The sequence below is a fragment of the Chenopodium quinoa genome, unplaced genomic scaffold (genome assembly GCF_001683475.1).
Source record: "Chenopodium quinoa cultivar QQ74 unplaced genomic scaffold, ASM168347v1, whole genome shotgun sequence".
In the NCBI taxonomy this organism is placed as follows: domain Eukaryota; kingdom Viridiplantae; phylum Streptophyta; class Magnoliopsida; order Caryophyllales; family Amaranthaceae; genus Chenopodium; species Chenopodium quinoa.
In genome coordinates this window covers 2,398,147-2,420,846 of record NW_018742726.1, presented here as the reverse complement: position 1 = coordinate 2,420,846, position 22,700 = coordinate 2,398,147, and the positions used below count along the sequence as shown (strand labels likewise).

The 22,700-nt window shown below is 35.7% G+C and overlaps 2 protein-coding genes across 2 annotated transcripts; both read right to left on the bottom strand.

Moving 5' to 3' along the window:
• Window positions 1-1,606: 1,606 nt before the first annotated feature.
• On the bottom strand, window positions 1,607-2,341 carry LOC110723360 (dehydration-responsive element-binding protein 2D-like). Its single transcript, XM_021902711.1, has one exon. It carries the CDS (start codon window positions 2,339-2,341, stop codon window positions 1,607-1,609), a length of 735 nt encoding a protein of 244 aa, XP_021758403.1.
• A 1,570-nt stretch (window positions 2,342-3,911) lies between these two features.
• Window positions 3,912-15,177, bottom strand: LOC110723305 (probable GTP-binding protein OBGC2). Its single transcript, XM_021902657.1, has 11 exons — window positions 14,946-15,177; window positions 12,890-13,365; window positions 12,505-12,596; window positions 11,614-11,697; window positions 10,174-10,251; window positions 9,728-9,928; window positions 9,545-9,652; window positions 8,956-9,030; window positions 7,118-7,326; window positions 4,347-4,531; window positions 3,912-4,244 (listed from the first exon to the last, which is right to left on the bottom strand). Exons 1-10 carry the CDS (start codon window positions 15,080-15,082, stop codon window positions 4,435-4,437), a joined length of 1,557 nt encoding a protein of 518 aa, XP_021758349.1. The 5' UTR covers window positions 15,083-15,177; the 3' UTR covers window positions 3,912-4,244; window positions 4,347-4,434.
• Window positions 15,178-22,700: the final 7,523 nt, after the last annotated feature.

Here is a 22,700-nt window from a genome sequence, read left to right as displayed (position 1 = left end):
AAAATTGTACCTTAAAGCGTCTCAAATAAGGATTAAACCCTATTTAATTAATTATCTATTTGTAAGACATACTTTGTCTAGTTCTTTTAATGTTCTTGTTTTGATTGTGCACTTTTGTTTTTGCATAACTTTGAATATTTATACCTACGAGGCTATGATTACGTATTTATAAAAATAATAAAACTCATTGATACGAATCAAAAAAGACTACATTTTTTTGTTGTATATTTGAAATAATTTAGAGATTTCATTAAATTGTAACTAGTTGCAAGATTCCAAACAATGATATGAAATTTTTTACAAAAATGAATTGGTGGATATTTTAAAAAGATATTCCCTTGCTTCTAGTGATCTAGTCTGATAGTTTTATCTACACTCCATGTATTTCATAATTTCAATAACATAGAATCTAATATTCTCTCAATAAAATTAAGATAATTCATACTCATGTGTGATGTTGTTTAATTCATCTTAATGTCTAATTTTATAATATCAACTTCTTTTATAATCTTTATTTGAAGATATTTATACAGAAATGTTGCATCACAAAGACACAAACTATGCAAAAAGTTAAACATAACAATCATTTGAAAGCAACAAGAGTACATTAATTAGTACATCAAAAGTACATTTATAGTTTAATATTCGTTTTTTTAACTTGACTGTATTTTATTTTTTTATAGGCAATGCTATATGTACATGACAAAATCACTCGCAAATCAGTGTAATTAATGAATATATTTCATTAAAACTTTCATTTTTTATCTTCTTATACATAGCCCTGACCCCTAAGGCTATATATAGCATTTTTTTTATTAATGTTAAAACAATTGTTATTATGTACTTATATTGTTGTAGTTATCTCAATATTCAATATACAATATATCGATTTTTAATAGATAGTGAATAATAAAAAATATTATTGATCAAAGTTTTGCATTATATGAATAAAAAAGTCAAAATGAGAAAAATGAAGAAAGTATATGTGTAGTTTAAGGAAACTGAAAAGGTATTAATTATATTATGAGTATTTTTTTTTTAGTTTTTTCAAGGTGTGATTTTCAAGCATCTAGAATAATGGAGGGGAACCTACTATTCTAGTAGGAAACACTTGGGAGTTGGGAGATTGCAAAGAGACGCCGACTTAAACGAGTATGAGAATGACTTCCACAAAATTTGTAGTACAGAAAAAAACTCTGCAACACTTTTATATATTATTACCCTATAAAATTTGTACACAGGTTCACTTTTTAAAGAAACCCCAAATGATTGGGGAGAGAATTACCACCATTCCTACTTCTTTCCCTTACAATCTTAAAACTTCCTAAATATAGTAAGTACTCACTACTACTATTTCATATTTCAATACTAAAAAAAAGAAAGAATTAAAACAACTAAGGTACTTTTAATAGTCCTATATATACATATTTGTTACTCCATCCTTGTCACATCCCAAGTTTTTCTTCCTCTTAAACCCTTATTCACTTACATATTCATCTACTTCTACATATACTATATAGTCTCATATACTATATAGTCTATATTAGACTTCATGGTGGCTATTCTATCCCATCCCATGCCTTCAAATATGTGGCTGGTTTTTTGTTTAAGAAGACCATAGAAACTGGAAGCTGTCATCATATAAGTTGCCGGACAATAACCCCGGTTCGTCGGAGATTGAAAATTCAGGCTGTGGATCGATGACAGGCGGAGGAAATCCGAGGGTCATAGCAGTCTCAGCCCACAAGGAATCGTCGAGCTCTGGTAAACTTGGGTTGGAATTCTCCCAGAGACCATGGTTAATCCCAACTTCATTCTCACCAAAGCTCTCAACACTTGTGGTAGTGCTATCAGTGATTGTGGAAGTAGAATTAGTCTCCTCAATTGGAAAACTAAGGTCACTTGCACCAGAAAGCGAGCTGTTTTCAGACGAGCAACACAGGTTGTACCCGTTCTGATAACAAGGAATCCGGACCTGGCCACGAGCCTGAACCTGAGCCTGAACATGGTTTTGGGCCAAGTTGGGAAGCTGGGGTGGGTAGACCTCAGGCAAATTCAGCTTGGCATCAGTGCCATAAAGCTTACGAGCAGCAGCATCATAAGCTAAGGCAGCTTCATGAGAGGTGTTAAAGGTGCCAAGCCAAAGGCGAGCACCGCGATTAGGCTCACGAATCTCGGCCACCCATTTGCCCCAGGTTCGCTGTCGGACACCCTTGTAGGTACAAAGGGCATTCTCAGGTCCCCCTTTGCCCCTCATACAACCCTTCCTAGAGCTAGCCTGGCAAACCTGATGTTTCTTCCCCTGTTTCTTCTCCCCTAAGCCCAACTTGGACTTCAACATTGTAGGAGAAACTAGTACAGAGATCAGGCAATTAACTTACAACAATGAATTAAGTGAGAGAGAGAAAGAAAGTGAGAAAAATGTGAGTTCGTGTGTATAATTAAGCTATTGATGAGCTAAGCTGCACTCCTGGACACTATTGGGGCGGGTAACTCCTGTTATTTATATGTTGCAATAAGGAGAGGAATACGTATTAAAATAGGTAGGAAAATTGAACCTTTTTCCCCCTCCCCACCCCCCCCCCCCCCACCTTAATACGTGTCTACAGTGAAATCTGGATTGATAGCTGTCAGCATAAACCTGTTCATCGTGTCTCTTTAATATCTCCCTGCTCCATACAACATCCACACTTGGCAAACTGAATTTGTACACATTTTTTTTCAATTGACAAAATTAAATGATAAGTACTCAGACTCAGGTACTCGCAGCAAATAAGGATACGTGTTTAAGTGTCTGACTTGACTATTTAGTGACAGTTTTTCATGATTTTGGCCTAAAATAAAGTGTCGAACTTCGACATAAGTAACTAAGATGAAATAAAGAGTCCAAGTAACGTATACAGACTAGATACATTTTTTTTTTTATGGTTGGTAAGGAGAAGGATCTTACCGGGCCGAAACCTCTCACAAGTTCTCCCGGTCTGGATTAGCGAACTAGGTATTTTGAGAGTGGGGGGAAGGGTAGGGAATCTCCATCCCAAAGTGCCTCTAGTGGGGGTTGATCCCACAATCTCAAGGTTGGAAGATGCAAACCTTACTACTAAACCAAGCTTTGCTTAGTATATACAGACTAGATATATGGTTTTCATTGAAAAAAAAAAAAAAAAATCCTAGATTTTATTAAACTTGGCTTTTAGAGAGAAAAGGAGGGGAAAGAGTCAAGGGGTAGTGTGAATCAAAGTTTGGGTTTGGATAGGACCGATTTCCGATTGGGTGGGGTGTCAAAAAAATTCTCTCTCCAAAAATTTATATTTTAAACAAGTGTGTTTAGCAAGCAGGAGGGGGACTGAGGATAAGCACACACCGGGGAAACTCAATCCAAATCTGCAAGGTCTCTCCTCCATTGGGTTGACAGTTTGCAGGAGTATGCATGTCAAGAAAGATTACGTGGGACTGTCGTTAAAAAGTTCTCTACCATCATCTCTGACGTATTAAACTCTTAAATTCAAGATTCATAGAACTTACTGCATAATCATAGCTCTGTACGTCTGATGTTTCTGAGACAGAGTGGGGCCGTTTACTTCGACAGTTGTCAAAGGCACGGGGCAACTGCTGGCACCTAAGACTCCTCGTCATAAGGGGTTCTTTTTTTGGGACACAGTTTACAGGGTTTATTGTTCGAGGAGTTAAAAGGTAGGCGCGGCCAAACCCAAAGGTTACACCAGTATATTTCTCGTATTCTGGGAAACTAATGGTTTTCAGTGCGAATGACAGTTATGTACGTTGCAAGAGATTCTTATAAAAATTAAGATGTAGTGGATGAAATATTGAAGGGTGAAAATGATAGTGGAATTAGGCTTGACATTGTATATGTGTAATGTGTACCCATTAAATGATGTTTCAACTAAAAGTGAAAATGACAGTGGAGTAACTCAAGAAAGAGAGGTACCACGAAACTGTATATATATACCCACAAGATAACCATGTTTCATCCATGTTCACTATATTATGATACTAGAGGGAAACACGAGGAAAAATGAGAAACTATTCATACTAATCTAGGCACTAGTGATGTGTGCGTGTGGATGATTTTAGAAACAGAAGTCTTCCATACCGATAGAGCTGTAGCGCAGAGGTCCGAAAAACTTAGTTTGAACATTTAAGAAACCCAATTATGTGTTGTGAAGGCCATAAGAATCAGCATGATTTATCAACTCTGCTCAGATTCTTCATAACTTATAAGCCTGGTAGAAAGAACCATCAGCATATAAACCTCTATAATAAGTTGATGAACCAATGTTAGATTCAGATAAATGCCTGACAATCATAAGAAAAATGATATTTACCTTAATGTTGTTTTGGTCATCTGCATAATGACCTGACCTTTTGCCGTAATGTCATCTCCTTAAAACCTGTGATATGTAAGGAAAATCCCTAACGCTGAAAGTTAAGAGGGAATTCTTGAGTATCTCGACATTTCCGCAACGCTTTCCTTATTTCTTCTAACATCTCTGTCACATTGATGCCCTTCCTAAAAATGTGCAAAAGACCCATGGTCACAAGGAAATTTTATTTACAGATTAATGCAAAATATGCAGATATAAAATATAGTTGAAAAGTTTTCCACATCACTGCTAACTCAATGTTTTGCATAGAGAAGACTAGTGTCCAAGTCATATACCACAAACACATCCATGATTAATTTTCCATAATTAATTATCTTATAAATGAAGCACTCACATCCAGACCGGATCAAGTCTAACAAGTGAAATTGCTGGTGTAAAACAAAAGGAAGGATAGAGAAGAAACAGAAATCAATAGAAACGGCTTGCATCCTCAATTCCCTTAAAAGATGCAGGGAAATACATATGAGACCAGGACGTCTTAAATCTATTAATGTGTAAAAGCACAAGACACCTTAAGGAAAGAACGCCACCACATTCTTTCATAATATGTAAACATCTTTCAGATAGATCCCAACTTGTTCTAAAATATCAACTAAGTCTTCATTTTTACACTAGTAAAAGAAACACTTGATGCTGTTATAAGAACAAAATCTATCCTTCATAAGACAATGTCCATATAAATTTTCAAATCCAGCTTCAGCCATTGCATAAATGGCCTGGACACGGAACAAATTGTACACAGGACCATGCTTATAACTAGATGCATTAGGATAAATATGTTGTTTACTGAGCTTGAATATGGTGCTCACAGCTTATAAACAATGTCAATAGCTCTTCACAAAATTATACATGAGTATTCTACCTGGATAACCATAACTACTGTTTATGAATAGAATCAATTGTATATTAAGCTCACAGAGTTTTCATGTAACTATGTTAACTACTAGAGTCTCACTAAAATCACATTGATGTGCTAGAAAGTCCTTATACATCATAGTTGTTCTACTAGGCCCTTTGCAGGAATTTTTGAACCAGGCTAGTTTTCCCTTTGCAGGAATTGTTGTTCTATTATGTATTTTCCTTTGCTAAAGTTTTCTCAAACCTTTATGTGTTTTACTCAAATGTTTTAACCACTCCTTTAAAACTTTCTTGAATTTTATTCTTGGTTATCTTTTAAAACTCCCATAATTTTTCTTGGATGCTCTTTCGTTTGCTCACATTACTCACCTTTTTCAAACTCTTTCAAATGATTATCTTGTTATGTCCCTTTCTTTATATCGTACGGTTCCTTATGACGATTCATGTTAGCTGACCCCAAATCATATTGGGACTAAGGCTTTGTTGTTGTTGTTGTTGGGCAAGGATGAAGATATGATTTGTCCCAACACCTGGATTCTGTTGCAAGGTTTTCAAGCTATCAAGAGGAATAATAACAAGCTTAAATACTCTTGTTGGGTAAAAGCTAAAAACTATCAAAGGTTAGGATGCAATTGACACAAGGAAAATGGAAACATAAGACACTTGAAAACCCTTTCTACATGCAGATATTTCTTGCCACTGATAGTCAGCATGAACATATGTGGAGTATAAGCATTAATAATATATGTGGATTAATTGGGTAACCTGGCATTCCCAAGTGATAGTTTTGCAATAATTTATGATATTTATCTGATTACTTCACTTTTTCTTGCTTTTACATTTATACCCTGATAAACTATTGCTAAATTGTGCATCTGTAAAAGTATAATTCCAGCCATTCTACATAAATTCTGGGTATGTCTTTGCACATATTAATTTCTTTCCATAAGGTCAGTTCAAAGCTGAATTAAAGACCTATCTAATTAAGACTTTTACCATCTTATTACTCTTTTCTATAAGAAGTTCCCTTCACATTAAAGCATTGAGCAATTAGTATCTAGTACAATGTAATTCAACTTAATAACTATGTGTAAATAAAGGCCTCTGAATACTGCAAAGTCTATCTTGCACCCGGGTGCAAGATAAATGTTCTCACATGAAGTGAATCTATAATTGACAAGAACTCCTAGCTCAAAATTATAATCTCTTCATTTCATAAAAGTTGCAACATTTTTACTTATACAAACTTTGACCATTTTTTATTACTTCATATATTATCTTCATTTCATAAAAATATCAATAACACCATAAAATATCTTTTTGACTCTTATGAAACAAAAGAAGTACGACACGAGATTGATAGCTTGCAATTTAGTTCCATATATAGTTTTAAAAAGTTCATTGCAAAATAACAGTGAATAAGTGGATCAATTTGACACTTCAAGGTGTTCAAGCTGCCATTCCAGTCTGTTAACAGTGCATCACACAACGGACTAATTCAACACTTGGATATCCATGCCGCATAGTATGCATGCGTGCAAGAAGGAAATTGAATCTCTTCAATTAGCAACAGAGTTAGTGTAACAGATTCCTTTTATTACGCAATATTTTTAGCGGATTGAAATTGCTTTATAACCCAAATTTGACTACTCAACTCGACCACAACACATGGGACCATAAATGCAAAGCATTGTATCTACATGAAAAATATGAGAAACTAAAAAAATGCACATATCTAAAGCTTAATGAGATCACCACTATGTCCTACATGCACATATCTAAAGCTTCGATAACGATAAAAAATGCTGATAACACGGTACGTAAGCCATATGCTAAATTAAATGATTACTTACAAAACACTGACTCCTACAACAGCAAGTGGTCGTGGATAGTCCTCAATCTCCTTATCTCTCTTGTTCACCTCAGAAGCTGACGGAATTGTATTGTCGGCTTTAGTATGAGCTGTATCTTCAGAGCTTGCACCTAACACCAAGGGACTGGATCCACTGTCCTGACCAATTTTAAGAATTTCTTCAGTCAGGGTTGGAAGCCTATCCTTTGCCTGGAACAAATAAGAACGAAATGAATTAGCAATTAAAGTAATAATAATGAAATAACAAAAACAATCTTAGTCAAGAACTAAGATTTTTGTACAAGAAATAAAACTAACAACAATCTAGCATGGATCCTTCTATTGGCAGTATAGGGAGCCAAGGGAGATCTAAATGTATCTTGAAGCAGTCATAAATCTAACCAAGTAGGGAGTTTTGTTCAAGCACATTCAGAGGAAAAATATTTTCAAGAATAGGAAGGTTAAAAAGGCAATGAAGGCCAAGTCTATAAAGATTAAAAAAGGTAATTACACAGAAAATTTTAATCAAATATATACACCTTCCGTTTCATATAGATTATCTATTTGGAATCTTAGGAGATTCCAAAGCAAATGGAATCTAATATTTTAAGGATAAATATACACTTCATGGGATCCTGTTAGATTCATCTAGGTTTTGTGGTTTCCAAATATATTTCTTTTATACGTATTTTTTGTTATACGTAGGATGAGATATTTTAATTACAATATTACATTGAAAACTGTGCAAAAAGCAAATAGGACAAACAAAAAGAAACGGACGGAGTAGATGATTTCATTCAACCAAAGTAAAATTTAATAATACATCCTCCATTCAAGATATATTGCAACGTGGAGAGGAGGCACGAAAATTAAGAAAATGTGGGTAAAAGGTGATGGACCACAAACCTTTACCCTCAAAACCCGAGTGATTAAGGGACTTAGAAATGTTAGTACATGCATATTGGATATTTAAAATGTGAAAGGAGACGTAAACAATGCAATATTTGTGACATTCTTTAAAAAGTAATTGTTGCAATATAAAAATAAAGGAAGTATAACTTAATATAGAGAACAGGCAACATTAAGGATGAATTAAAGAGAAATCACGAATAAAGCGCATCATTGGGATTTCACACAAAACATAAAAATCTACAACCAGAATGAAAGAAGGAACATTTTTTAATAAGGATATATTTTACAAAATTGTACAGATAAAAGTACATTAACTTTCAAAAACAAAAAAACAAAAAAAATACACGAGGACAAGGTGTCATTGCAAAGTAACAGAAGCACAAAGAATAAACTTCCAGGGCAGTTTCACTTTTAGACCTAAACTGAGGCTCTGTTTTGGAAAAAAAAGCACAAGGCAGCCAATTTTCATATCAAATGCTGCATCAATATACGTTCCTGATACTGCTAGATAAAAAATAACCAGTTTGCAAATGCTCTTTAGTTCATATCAATATTATATAATTCACTTAAAATTGTACGTGATAATCAGAACCCAATATAGCAACAAATTTATTGTTAAAGCCACCAAATGTCCATGATGATACTGGCAGGGCATTAGAGCATGGCTTTGCTTATCAACTTATGGCACATATGCAATCACACTTTTAGGTAGTAGCAATATTTTGAGAACACAAACTTGTGAAGCAAATCAGCTATGAAATCTAGGTGTTATTCACAAAAAAAAGTCTGAAGATGCTAGTGTTTGTACTCAATCATAAACTCATAACATCATCCAATAATAGATTATCAGAAAGCAAGAAAAAAAAAAAGAAGCATAAATATGGTAAGAAAATGCTACAAGACCAACAGCACAGAAAATGACAATACCTGAGAAAGGTCGATTTTATTTAATACCACAATAAATGGTCGTTCAAGGTAATCAGGATTATACATCCGCAATTCCTGCACGCAGATAGGTAAATTAGTTTTGGACTAATTTATGTAAATCCTCAGGATTTAAAGCAGACAAATTGCACTTGTTTAACAATCTGTTGCTATACACCAATTTCATTGAAAAATCTTTATGACAAAAATGAATCATGTACTTGAGAAAGATATGAAGCCAATGAAGTATATAATTTATATAGAATAGTTTGTTTCAAAGAACTAAAATAATGTCTTGCAATACAGCAATAAGTAATATGCCAGCCAATCTCATATTTTAAATGATTTGTGGCCCCATACTAGAACCCAGAGTCTCAAACCATATGTTGGCCTCTTCAAGTCCACATTGTAACAAACACAATTAGCTACCGGTTCTAGCCTCTAGGAAAAGACCACATGACAATTATTAGTAACCTTGTCTCGAGGACAGTAGTATTGGAAGTAAGGTTTCATCAAGATGATTTATTGAACATAGGAGCTGCTATGCATGGCATTGTTCAATTAGCTGCTGTATGAGGAAATCAATGCATACTTCTTTGACTGTTTTGTAGTCTTTCACAGGGTCCTCTGCAGCAGCATCAACGACATGGACCAGCAACCGAGTCCTCCTCAAATGCCTAAGGAAATTACGACCCAAACCCTGCAGAATGTGTGTTACAGAATCAGTAACTTGTGCCATATTAAGTGGTAATTGAAAATGCATCATTTCAAGTACCTTGCCCAAATGAGCACCTTCAATAAGACCTGGCAAATCTGCCAACGTTGCTTCAGAGGAATACATAGCTGCCCCTAAAGAAGGGTCACCATCAAGGCGACCAAGGTTTGGCATCAGAGTCGTAAAGGGATAATCAGCTATGTCCGGTTTCGCAAGTGTAGTAGCTGATAAAAGGGTAGATTTTCCAGCATTTGGGAGTCCCTAGGAAATATCAAATTCAACTATCAGATCCTTGACAGGAGTGAGGGGGAAGGCTGTAAAGTAATGCTGTCTCTCCTTGCCCCAAACAGTCTCCTAGGTTGCCTTTTCACAAGGACCAAAGCAAGCCAGAGACAAGAAACTAAATACACGATGCAGGTAGAGACAACAGGTAGCATAGATAATATATAAAAAAGAATAAGCAGCAAAAGGATTATGAATTTCAAAATAACCAGTAGAGAATATACCACAAGACCAACATCAGCAACTACTCTGAGTATCAATTCCAAACTGACTTCCTCCCCAGCTTGACCAAGGACTAGAACCTGCAATTCACCAGCAAGAATTTAATGCCCAAATGTGAATAAGTCCTCATGATCAAAAACAGCATAATATGATAGAAAAAAGATGCTTTATGGAGGCCCAGAAAACATAAAATTGCTAAGTAATGAAGAAAAATTTGACTACATATCTCTACAAGTTGTAGGAAATGATAATTACTCCCTCTCTTCCTCAAAGATCTTCCTTCTTACTCTTGCTCCACATACCAAGAAGACTTAGCACATTCAATAGGACTGTCTAATTGTCTATACAGAGTATACACAAGGGATATCCGAATAAGGTGCTCACAGGTCTTCTTTAGCTCAGTAATTTTCCCACAAGTCCTCAGGTCACTGTTATTGTTGCCAAACTTTGCTCTCTGCTCAACACTGGCATCTTCTTCACAAGCCCGGAATTTTGACTTGTCAAATCCTCGAGCTTGCAGGGGCTGTTGAGCTGTTAGTGCGTATTAGTTAGCTCATAGCTCACTAAACCAAGTTTCTAATTAGGACCCTTGCCACATCAGCGTAGTTTAAATATCAGAAGGTTGTCAGAAATCTGATTCTCTTTCTTTCCTTACTTTGCGACAACAGTGTACATTACAAGTGAACAATTATACTGAACATTCTGAATTATTGTTCTTTCAGTTGATTCCTAATTTCACTTCTCTCTCCATTTCTTTGATTATCTACCGTTTATTGACAATGTTGTGATAACGATTGTAGCTGCAATCATTTTTCTAACAGACATGTAGTTGGATGATTATTTAGGTATGTGAAAAACACGTCATTTTCCCTAAGCAATTATAGTTTATAACACACTAAGGGTATCTAATATAATTGTAATAGAATTCACTGAGATCTTTCTATCCTTAATTAACTATGAGATTATGGATAAGCACTTATAATTTAAAAGTCACTAAGAATACATTTCAACTCCCAACACCTTATTAAGTATAAACTTTTCCCTAAGGAAGAAAAATTTACTTGCTTTTAAGAGCTCAAAATCTTAATTAACAACCTGAACATACCAGAAGTTACTGATAAGTTAAAAAGTATAGAAAACTTCAACAAATTAGAACCAACAGAACCTAAAGTTGATGCAATTGTAACAGAAGATGTAGGACAAGTATACACAATGATCATCTAGTTTATATCTTTCAGATACAGTTTCAAAATAACCTGAATACTTGCCCAAAACAAATCAGTTAATACAAACTTCAACATCTTGGCTCTAGCTTATGCATGTTGCAAACTTTTAAAATGTGTGTATTGCAAATAAAAAATGTATAGTAACCCCTTATTACATAAATCAAAAGGCTTGAGTACACAATGCATACTATATATTGGAAAATATTGAAGACTAACCTTATCACTGTCATCTCTCAATATGTTTGTTGTCAAAGCCGCCATCATACTTTTCTTTTGCTCTGGCATTTCTAGTAGGCTTATCTGCCAAGACAAAAAGACAGTACCAAATTCATGGTGAGAATCCTGATGCCAATAGATACCATCAAAATCCCCCCACCCCTGTATCTTTCCTAGGGGAAAAGACACACACAAAAATGAACAAAAAAGTAAAAGGAAAAAAAAAAAAAAAATAGGAAGAACAATAATACTTGCCTAAAATCTCTAGGGCTATCTTACTCTAACTTGGAATTTGGGCTGCCACAACTATGTCAACACAACATGACAACAATATGCATACAGAATCCGTGATTGAGACTCGACATGAGAAGATAATGAAGAAAGGCTTAACTGTGATCTATTTACATGGAGCAGAGTTACTATTCAGGCAACACAGAGGTTATTTCTTCGCCCCCTCTCTTGTCAACAGCTAAAAATTATAGACTACAGTCTTTGGTTACTTGGTTAGTGTGGTTTTATGTGTGTGGATTTAGAAGACTTCATAAAAATGAGTTAATCTTTAACCAAGTTTTTATTATTTGTCTTTGGGGTTTTATTTACTAGCAGAAATAATTTTTTATTTAGAACATTATTATTAGAAAAACAAAAAAACTGTACTACAATATTCAGATTGTACTACAGAAAGTCAAAATTTACCCCATATTTGACACCCATACCTGAATCTAGCAACATGGTTATAGGGGAAATTTTCATTCATTATAGATAAAAACAGTAGCCTCAGTTCAAAACTTCAAATACATAACAGAGAACAGCAAAGTTCTACTTCAAACTTCTGATTCAAGTAATGATCTACAAAAATTCAACCAATAATTCAAGAAAATTGTGCCTTACCCCTCCTTGTCCGCCCCTTGCCACAAGAACCTCGTCACCATGATTTGCAAGATCTGCTAAAAGTTTACCTCGCTTCCGTTTTACAACAGTTCCTGTCATAAAGGAGAGAGGGGGGGGGGGGGGCGCCATTTAAATCATTAGTATTCCACGTAATTTGGATCCTACAGGTGTATATTTCATACTAAAGTATTAATTCTCTCCTATGTAGACAACCTTTGAGCTCTAAATGATTCAACTAAATGAGTTTAGCAGTTTATATTGCCTTCAACCTCGACACATGAATTAAATATGATTATAATAATATGAATAAGCAAACACAGAGATGTATCACAACATATTTGGATTTTTTTTTAAAAAAAAAAAGCATTAAAGTTTTTACACAAACCTAATGGGACAGGTATTCGCAATGTCGGAGCAGCAGATCCATCTCGTTGTTTGGAATTCAAAACGCCCATAGCATCAACATTTCCACCACGCTTTGCTTTAAAATGGTTTTGCTTGTGGAATTCTAACAATGTATCTTTACTCTCATCAGCATATATCACAACATCACCACCGTGTCCACCAAGGGGAAGTATAAGAGATCCATCACTATCCCTTTTGTATGAAATCTTTTTTCTTTTTTCCACCTTGTCATTTTTATTCTCAAATTTGGAAGAAGCCTTTTGATTCGGCATTTTAAAGATTGCCCCATGCCCCCCATCACCAGCACGAACACTAATGATTACATGATCAAAATATTTATGTGGCTCCTTCATGAAAGCATCCGATGCTAACGAAGAATACTCTTTGACCTTGACAGCAGCACACAAAACCGTGCAAAATCTATCCTTTTTACATTTGCTTCTTTGATGATCAAACCTACCAAAAAGACATACTGAGCATCAGAAAGAAAGCTGTGAACATAGTTTGAATATTGTAAAAAGGGCCTAACAAAAACAGACACAAAACTCTTTTGTGGAATGTAAAGAGTTTGCAGATAAAGAGCTATCAATGTCCATGTGATTCAACATCAAAGTCAGATAGTTTTCTATTGAAGAAAATGCCAACAATTAATATTCGAAAACTACATCCTAAGAGAATTCTCTTGCATTACCAAAAATAATATTATAAATGAAAATGAGTTGATTAAACAACAAAGATATCCATCCAATCAAACCCATACATATCTATATCTATATTAATATATCTATGTCTATAGTCTCTACACTAATATTTTATAACAAGATGTTTGCATGCCATGTGTCCCAATCCTGCTTCACTTCCCTTTATTTTCCTTCAAAACAAAGAGGGGAGGGGAGGAGTATAGTAAAACCCTCCACTGCTCATCATCTTTCCTTAAACTGCTTAACGTCTTTTTAAGTACCCTTTATCACTTCCCCTTCCTTTTCCAAAAAATAGATGATTAGGTTAAATGAATCTGATTTACAACCAAGAGGCACACATGCATTTCTCCTGCAAACTTTCCAATTTGAAATAAATTATACTTGCCTACTTGGTATAAAGAAAAACAAATTATTGGCCCATCACTTATGGACAACATCCTCATTCCTATATTCTTACATTCTAATTTACTTTCCCTCCTCTCCTCCTTATGACACCTCGCTTGCTCTTTCATATACTTCACTTTACATTAGCTCCATTTTCATCCTCTTCCTCTTCCTCCTCCCCTTCCTTTCCAACATCCACAAGGATCTTCTTTTGATACTCTTTCACTCTCTCTTCTACTTTTAATATATTCATTTACATACTCTCTCTCTTAAATAAATATCAATCTATTTTGGCTAATTAAATGTGTGTTAAATTATCAAACCACATTTAGTTGATATAAAAGCAATGCTTTCCTACATAATAAAGTTTTCCCTCCATTCTTTTATAATCGAAATGTTTTTATTTTTTAGAATTAAAGAACCAAGGAAGCATACAATAATGAAGATTTAAACTTGCTAAGGACGAAGCTCAAATTCTGGATACTCTCTCCATTCCTAAATGTTGTTCTTACTTCAACTTTCTTTTTGTGATACATCCACTTAGGAACAACATTAGATGAAGGGAGTATACTTTATACAGCAAATAGCTACACATTCTGCAATTACATTTGCAGCAATATACTTCGTACCTGATAATTTCATAAATAATCCTCTCCTCACATTTGATTCTAAATCAAAATATGTCTTTCACATTGATGAATGAACAGATTAGGTCACCAACTCATGAACATTTACCAACCAAATTAAATACAAAGCGCCGCAAAAGATGATAAATGTAACAAAATTCACAATTAACATCATCTAATCTTCTAAAACAGAACTAATTTGCATGAAATTACAAGAGGTCAAGAGTAGAAACAACATGAAATGAATTGTTCGTTTCAATTTTTATTCCAATCGACAAAATCACAAAACAAACCCTAAATTAAAGAAAGAGAGAATGTGTGTTACCTGGGAAAAGGAAGGTGGAGGTCAGAGAAGAAAGAGGAAGAAGAAGATGAAGACGGAGATTCGCCGGAAAAGTGAGAAATCCGGCGGAAAGTCGACAATGGTGCCATTGGAGAAGAGACGATAACAAAATTCGCCATTTTTTCCGGTGAACTGTGAAGAATTTAACTGTAGCTTAACGAGCACAGTTGAAGAGAGAGAGTGAAATGAACGGCGAATTCAGGTTTATCTCCCCACCAACAAAACTTTGTTTATCTAGGGGCGTGAGTGTCATTTCGCGTTATTAATGAGGGGCAAACATGGGAATGTATTTATTTCGTTACATCGCCGTTAAGTTTGAAAATAGACGGAACTTAACCTTCTTTAACCAAAGGTAAGAAAGCGTTATGTACTGAAGTTAAACCTTGGTTGATGGAAATTGAAGCAGTGAGGGTGTTGGACGACGCGAACATGGTACGACATCCTTTCTCTTTATCAATGGTATTTGTAATTGTTGAGGGATCCGTCAAGTTAGGGTTATAATTATTGATGAATTCCCCCAATTCGCAAAATGCCATGCTATATAACACGTCCTAATACAAGTTAGAAGGACATACTACGTATATGCAAAAGGTCCTGAAACACCACAAAAAAAGAACAAACTTCCCATAATACGGCAGACTAAGGAAGGAGGCAGTAATGGAGATTAGCCCCTGCCACGGAAGTTGGACAGTGGGTATGCAGACACTTCATCCTTGTTCTTCATCTTAGTCCCTCCAACAGTGTGAATGTCAAGTCACAACCACATTTCTCGTGAATCATAATCAGCTGCTTCTTGTTCTTCTTCGTCACCTCACTCCAAAGTTTGTAAAGGCCATGCAAGTTTGCTCTCAGTTTCCCGCAAACCTTGTGTTGCCTAGGATAAGTCATAACATCCCTCACTAAGAAGACCTTGCATCTAGAGTCCATGTTGTCATTAGGATCCTGCCAGTAATAGTAAAATTCAAATTCGTATTAGAAAATATTTAGACATGAGTAACTATCTAGTAACTTATTAACAAGTCAAGGAACAATTAAAATGATTAGATTGAACTACATTACCTTTCCATGGACATAAAGGACATCGGAGCTAACAATTCGCACTTCCAACGGAGTTGCTGCAAGAGGAATAACAACATCTCCCTTCTTGATAGTAAGAACCGACTCTTCTTTGTAGTCCACCTTGCTTGCGAAGTCACGGTAGATGGCTTGGAATGGTTGATTTTGTCTTATGGTGTAGTTGACTCCTTTGTCCCCCTCCTTGTGGCTTCTCACATTGACAATGTAGACGTACTCATCTAGGATAGCTCCGGGGGCAGACCTTCCATGTGGAGGTCAACTTGCACCTCTTCATAATCACTTATGTCCGGAGGACATTCCAGGTGGAAGATGGGATCTTATTTCTTCTCTCTTTTTGTTTTTGGTGTGTTTAACATAGTTTTATTGCTTTCTACAGTAGATTTTATTGCTTTGAAAAAATACAAAAATACAAAAAAAATTTGAAAAAAAAAAAAATACGATCCAATGAATGATAAATCATGCTTCCCTGTGCCCCCATACATGAAAATTGTTTTGATTCCTGGTATATGATAATGAGTATTGTGGATAGGTTAGCCATGATTTGATGTTTGATTGTTTGGATGCCCTAACATGCGTCAATTTTGCCCAACTACTTGTGAATAAAGTGTCTGACTAGTTGATTTGGTTAGGAAATGTCTGTTAGTTCCTAGTATGTCAATGAAGTTGAGTATTGGTTTGCAACTTTGAGTAATGTTTGTGTGGCTCAATATTATGCACATTGAGGAGAACGAAGGCATTTGTTCTCTTAGGTAGCCTTCAGACAATATTAGATACATTTCTTGACTTTTTATTGTTTATTAACCACATTAAAAGCCGATTTTGCCCCATTGGTTACTAGTCCCAAGCTTGGCTTGGGGAAGCTATTAGTGAGTGAAGTGAGGGAGTTTGTAGTGTGCTTATCATTTGCACAATTTGGGTGGTTTGAGAAGTTGTGTTGTTCTTGATTGTGGTTTATTTTTGATGATTTTGAAAGTTGAATTTTCTTGAAAAAAATAAAGCATGATGATATGAGAAAAAAAAAAAAAAAAAAAAGAAGTTCAAGAAAAAAAAAAAAGAAAAAAGAAAGTGAACTTTAAAAGGAAAAAAAAAAAAAAAAAAAAAAAAAAAAAAAAAAAAAAAGAGCAAAGAGAAAGAAAATAATTGTTTAATGTTCAAATGTTCTAAATGAAGGTTGTTCAAAAGAGTAAAATTGAGTTTCAAGTGAAAGGAAAAAAAATCAAGTGTTAAAGAGTTCAAAGTTTGTTTGCTTCACTCAAGTTCTATAAAATCATATTTGTATGAGTAAAGTTGTAAGTATTAGAAAATTTGTTAATATTGGTTGGGTTGTTTGGTGAAATTTTGTAGAGTTGAGTTGTGTTGGAGATGATTGGTCATTATTTATTTTTGACCTTGGTTTTATTAGGATTGCTCCGTAAATTTATCCTACCTTTTACCCTAGCTTTACGTTACAAGCTTTAAAGACCTTCCGACCTTTGTGCACAGAGTTATATGGATGTGAAAGTAGTTGTTTATCAATGCAAATAATGATTTGACATATTTCGAGTCGACTATTGGGTTGAGTGCATGTTTTCTTAAACACACGAGTGTTGTGAGTTTGGGAAGGCATTGTTCACACTAAAGGGGTTGGATGGAGAGCGATCGAATACATTTTATATCTGCCACATAAAAGAGTGAAGAGTGCATGAGCACTAGTCTTGAATTCCATGTACACTTGTAGTTTGCTCTATTTGACAATTGTTAGGGAGGATGAGTAGTTGGATACATGGATTTGATGGGTTGACTTTGATGGATATTTGTTGGATTTGCTTTGAATTAGTTATGCTTGGTTTTAATTGATTTTTGGGGTGAAGGATGTTTTATTTGTTCATTGATGAGCTCTTTGCTTTGGGACAAGCAAAGGTTTGGCTTGGGGGAGTTTGATATGTTCATTTTTATATAGAGATTTACCCCCGTCCCTTGGTCATATTTAAGAGTATTTTTGGCTCTTTGGAGCCACTTTTATTACTAGTATGCGTTTTCTAGTGTTCTCATAGTCTTGGTATTATTTTATAGGAAATTGCGAATTTGGAGCATTTTCCCGGACTTATTGGAGCCACTATGAGCATCGGAGCAGGAGTGCATTCATATGACCATTTTCCGTAGCCCAAGACCGGTTAGAGTTATCAAACCGGTGATTAAGGGCTCGGCGAAGAAGAAAAGTTCGAGGCATTGGATCGAGTAGTAAAGACCCAAAAAGGAAATCCGGATTGGGCCAAGAAAGTGGCCCAATTGAAGTCCATGTTTGCCCGAGTGCTCGCCCGACCGGGAAGGCCCTCGCCTTGAGGCGCGCCCGGCCGGGCGAGGAAAAAGGAAGAGAACAGCTCCCCGCCCGGAGGCGCGCCCAACCGGGTGCGAGCGGAGGTTCCCCTATCAAAAAGGCGGGCCCGGCCGGGCGCGTGTTTTTTAGTGATGTTTAAGCGTCTTTTACTTCAATTAAGTGATAACTTGCTATTTGATATGATTTTAGGGTGTTTTTGAACCTAGTTTACTTGATAAAATTTGTGTTTTGGTTCATTTTTACTCTATTATTATGCAATTTTTGTGTATCCTATGTTTCACCGGTTGTTAGTGTTTTTGTTGAGATTCTAGGTTCTAAGACGACCAAATGAAGCCCATGGATACAAAACCGAGGTTAGGAGCAAGAAGATGGTTGAATGAAGCCAAGGAAAGGAGCAATATAGAAGAAAAGATGGAAAAAAGGGCTTAGAAGACCCTGCACGGCCGTGCCAGACCTTGCACGTCCGTGCAGGAGGTTCCAGAAAGTTTCATCATTCTGCCAAGGCCTGCACGGTCGTGCTAAATTAGGCACGTCCGTGCAGAAGAGGCTGCACGGCCGTGCCAGACCTTGCACGTCCGTGCAGGAGTGCTCCAGAAACTTAGAACATTCTGCCAAGGCCTGCACGGTCGTGCTTAAGTTGGCACGTCCGTGCAGAAGAGGTTGCACGTCCGTGCCATAACTGGCACGTTCGTGCAAGATTGCAAGCCTAAGCAGTAGCTTCTGCCATGCCCTGCACGGCCGTGCGTAAGGCAGCACGTCCGTGCAGATTGGTCTGCACGTCCGTGCCAAACCTGGCACGTCCGTGCAGACCTGCAGTCAAGCCCGATTCTTGTTTTCTCCGTCCTTTTTATTTGGGGGTCTTATAAATACCCCCTTTGAGCTCATTTGTACGGGATATATGCAGTTTTTTTAGAGCTTTCCTCTTAGTTTGTAGTCTTAGAACATTAAATTCTCAAATCATTAGTTAGTTCTTAATTATTAGCTTGGAAATATTCAAATTCAATCATTGTAGAAGACAAAGTCCACCATTGTTGCTCACTTTGAAGCTTCATAGTAACCATTTCTTACTCATCTTTTCTACTTCTCTTTACTTTGTTGTTGATTACTTGCTTAATTCTTGCATGTTTAGATTGTTAATTAGCTTAATCCTTAGTTTGAACTTGTTCATGAATTGCTTGAAACCTCTAATTGCTTTAACCTCCATGGATTGTGAGTAGTCTGAATTCTAGGGTTTGGGCAAAACCCTCAATGTAGTCACTAATTACTTGTTGCATGTGCTAATTTGGTTGTTGTGGGATGTTAATTAGTTGAGCTTAAGTGGTTTAATTGCTTAGTTCTTGTATATGGCCATTGTTAGAACTATTTATCCAAGCTTTCTCAACGAAGGATCGAGAGATGAACTTGAGTTAGCTCCCTTATGCTTGATTGACCCGAAATGCCATGAGAATAGGGATTACCGGTCAAGGGAATGTTTATGTCATCGTGATTATGCTTTAACACTTGTTTTATGCTATGTAACCACGAGAGTAGGTTGTATTCATGATTCAAGTAATCCCTCTATCTTGAGAGAGTAGTTGGGTGCTTTAGATGACTTCCCCTAATTTATCCCATTAATTTACCTTGATTGTTGCATGCTAATTGTGATTTGTGATGAAATTGAGTGGTATAACCCAAGCCCTAGATTCCTCTTAATATTGTTAATCTCCTCTTAGCTTTAGTTGAATTGAATTAGAAGAAGTTACTCAAAACCAACCCGATTTAGACTTCATTTAGCTTATTTAAACGATAGTACTCGGTGGTTGATTCAACGCCTCTCTTGGGTTCGACCCTTTCTTACCCTTACTATTGTTAGTGAGACCAAGATAGGAATTATTATCTTTGGTAGGCTCGACGACGGCTTATCATTAAGCTTAGGATTTTTCAGCTTAAGTATAAATACGCTTTTCTAAGCGAGATTTTAGGGAAGTCATTCGTTAGTTAAATTCTCAGATTTTAGTTTTAAGCTTTTGGCTAATACTCTTGTTTTCTCTCTCAACACTTTTAATTTATGCAATTCATTATTTCCGTTTATTTTGGTAACGATTTCTTCCCCTTTTATTTTCAGTAATTTAATTGCTTTGATTAATTATGTCTTGTTTATTTGTTTTGCTTAGTTTAGATTTAAATATGTGTGAGTAGTTTTATTTCTAGGGTTGTGGGGATCAATAAATAATATGAAGGGGTAATTTATTATTGTTGATTGTCAATGATTTGGTTGATTTCCTATTGATTGATTTAATGCTATGCAATTAGATTAGACCTGGTTTAATTGTATGAGTTATGCAACATTGATTCGAGATTCGAAAGATGAGAATTGATGTTTAGGCTTAGTTTCAACAGATAGGTTAATTTATAAATGGTTAAGTCAAGATTCGAAAGATGCGATTTAATACCGGTAGATTAATTCTATGATTGTAATACGTAGTGAAAGCCCTTTATGATCTGATTAATTATTGCATTGATAATTGATTGTTGTGTTTTGCCCTGGAATATTATTTATTGGTGAACCTATACCCTAGGCTTTGATTTATTGATTTCTCCCTTATTTAATTTGTTTTAATTTAATTATTTTCCCTTAGTTTAATTTTCGCATAATAATAATTCGGTTACTTAATAGTTTAGATTTTATTAAATAATTAGGAATAGAAAGACTTGTTTCCCTGTGGATTCGACCCTACTTTCCTATCTACTTTAGTTAGAGGATTTAGGTAATTCTTTTGATTAGGAGATACGACTTTATCCTGTCAATAAGAAATTGGACTCATTGGTCATGAAGTCCGAATCAGGTATCATCAGCCCGATACACTTGCCTAATTTGCTTGACCTTATAGGAAAAGTTGATTTGTTATATGTGTTCTTCAAATTACATAATTTTAATTTTGAGTACAGTGGTGTGTCTAAAGTCATCCCTATTATCTTGAAGAATTTAGTTGACCCACTAACTTCAATGGTCCTGTCTACTATCTTAGTCTTAGGAAGCTGAAAATAGAGATTGGGTGTTACACAGATGCACTCCAAATCTTTTACCTGTTTAAACCTATTACAAACTTAGATTTTGCTGCTAATACGGGTAGTTATGAAGGAAGTCCTTGTGATAGGTACACCCAAGTGACCCTTGCTCCAGAGATTAAACCATCCCAACCAAGTTTTAGTCTAGGGTCCACCTTCGTCCTCTGGAATGCTGGGGGGTTACTAGACCCTCTTTTGAGGGCAACTTCAAGGAGCTGGAGAAAGTTCATAACCCAGTATTGGTGATTGTAACTGAGGTCCGTGTTCGAGACAAACATTTCAGAAAGGTACTTAGCTCTTTAGGCAGCAATTTCGAGGGGCGTATTGATGAGAGTGTTGGGTTGAAGGAAGGAATTATCATAATATGGGATAAGACTAGGGCAATGGTTGATGAGCTGCTGATTTTTGAGTCTAGGACATGCCCCCTTCGCATTGTTGGGTCGATTAAGGCAAGTATTCTAGCCCTGTATTTACCACTTCATATATTATTCATGTTTAGGAAATTGATATTAGTTTCATTGTGTATTGCACTGTGCGTTAAATAAATGATGTAAACACTGAGGATTATGCTGCTTCTGTGACAGGTTCCCAATGTTGATGGACGACCGGCGTGAACGAGCTTGGATCTGACTGAGGAGGGATGGCTTCGATGTTGATGCTGAAGTGTGGGATCTGCTGTTATGGAAAACTATTTTATATTACTAATTATGTTGTGTAATGGATTATGGTGCTGTTATTTCTAAGTCCTAGTACAATTAATTTATAGGTGACTGTAATGTTATGGAGAATTTCTAAATGCTTATTAAGATGTCTATGTTTAATTTTCTTGGCAAGGACCCTAAATTGGGTGAAATTGGTTGCTAAAGATTACACTGTTAGATAGTTAGTTAGTTACCCAAGCTTCAACTTGCTTGAAGTAGGTTTACAGGTTAAGAACATGAAGTCATAACTATGATTAGTACCACTTCAATGGAGTATGCCTTTCCAAAATCAGTCACAGTACTACATAGAAACAATTTTCAATACGGTAAGATGTAATGTTAATGAATGTTTTTAACCCACAAAGGGTGTTAAACGAGTGTTAATGCTAAGATGTGAATGTTAGATTAAACAGTAGATTGACAACATATGTGAAAATGGTTGGATAGAGATTGTTATTTAGTTGTAATCAACCTTTGACAAATTAATAATTACGATAGACGTGCATGAAGTTGTTTATGATCTTTTTCCTTTAACTCTTAGTTGAAGATATGGAAGGATTTTCCATTACCTCGATCTGGATGACATAGCACTGA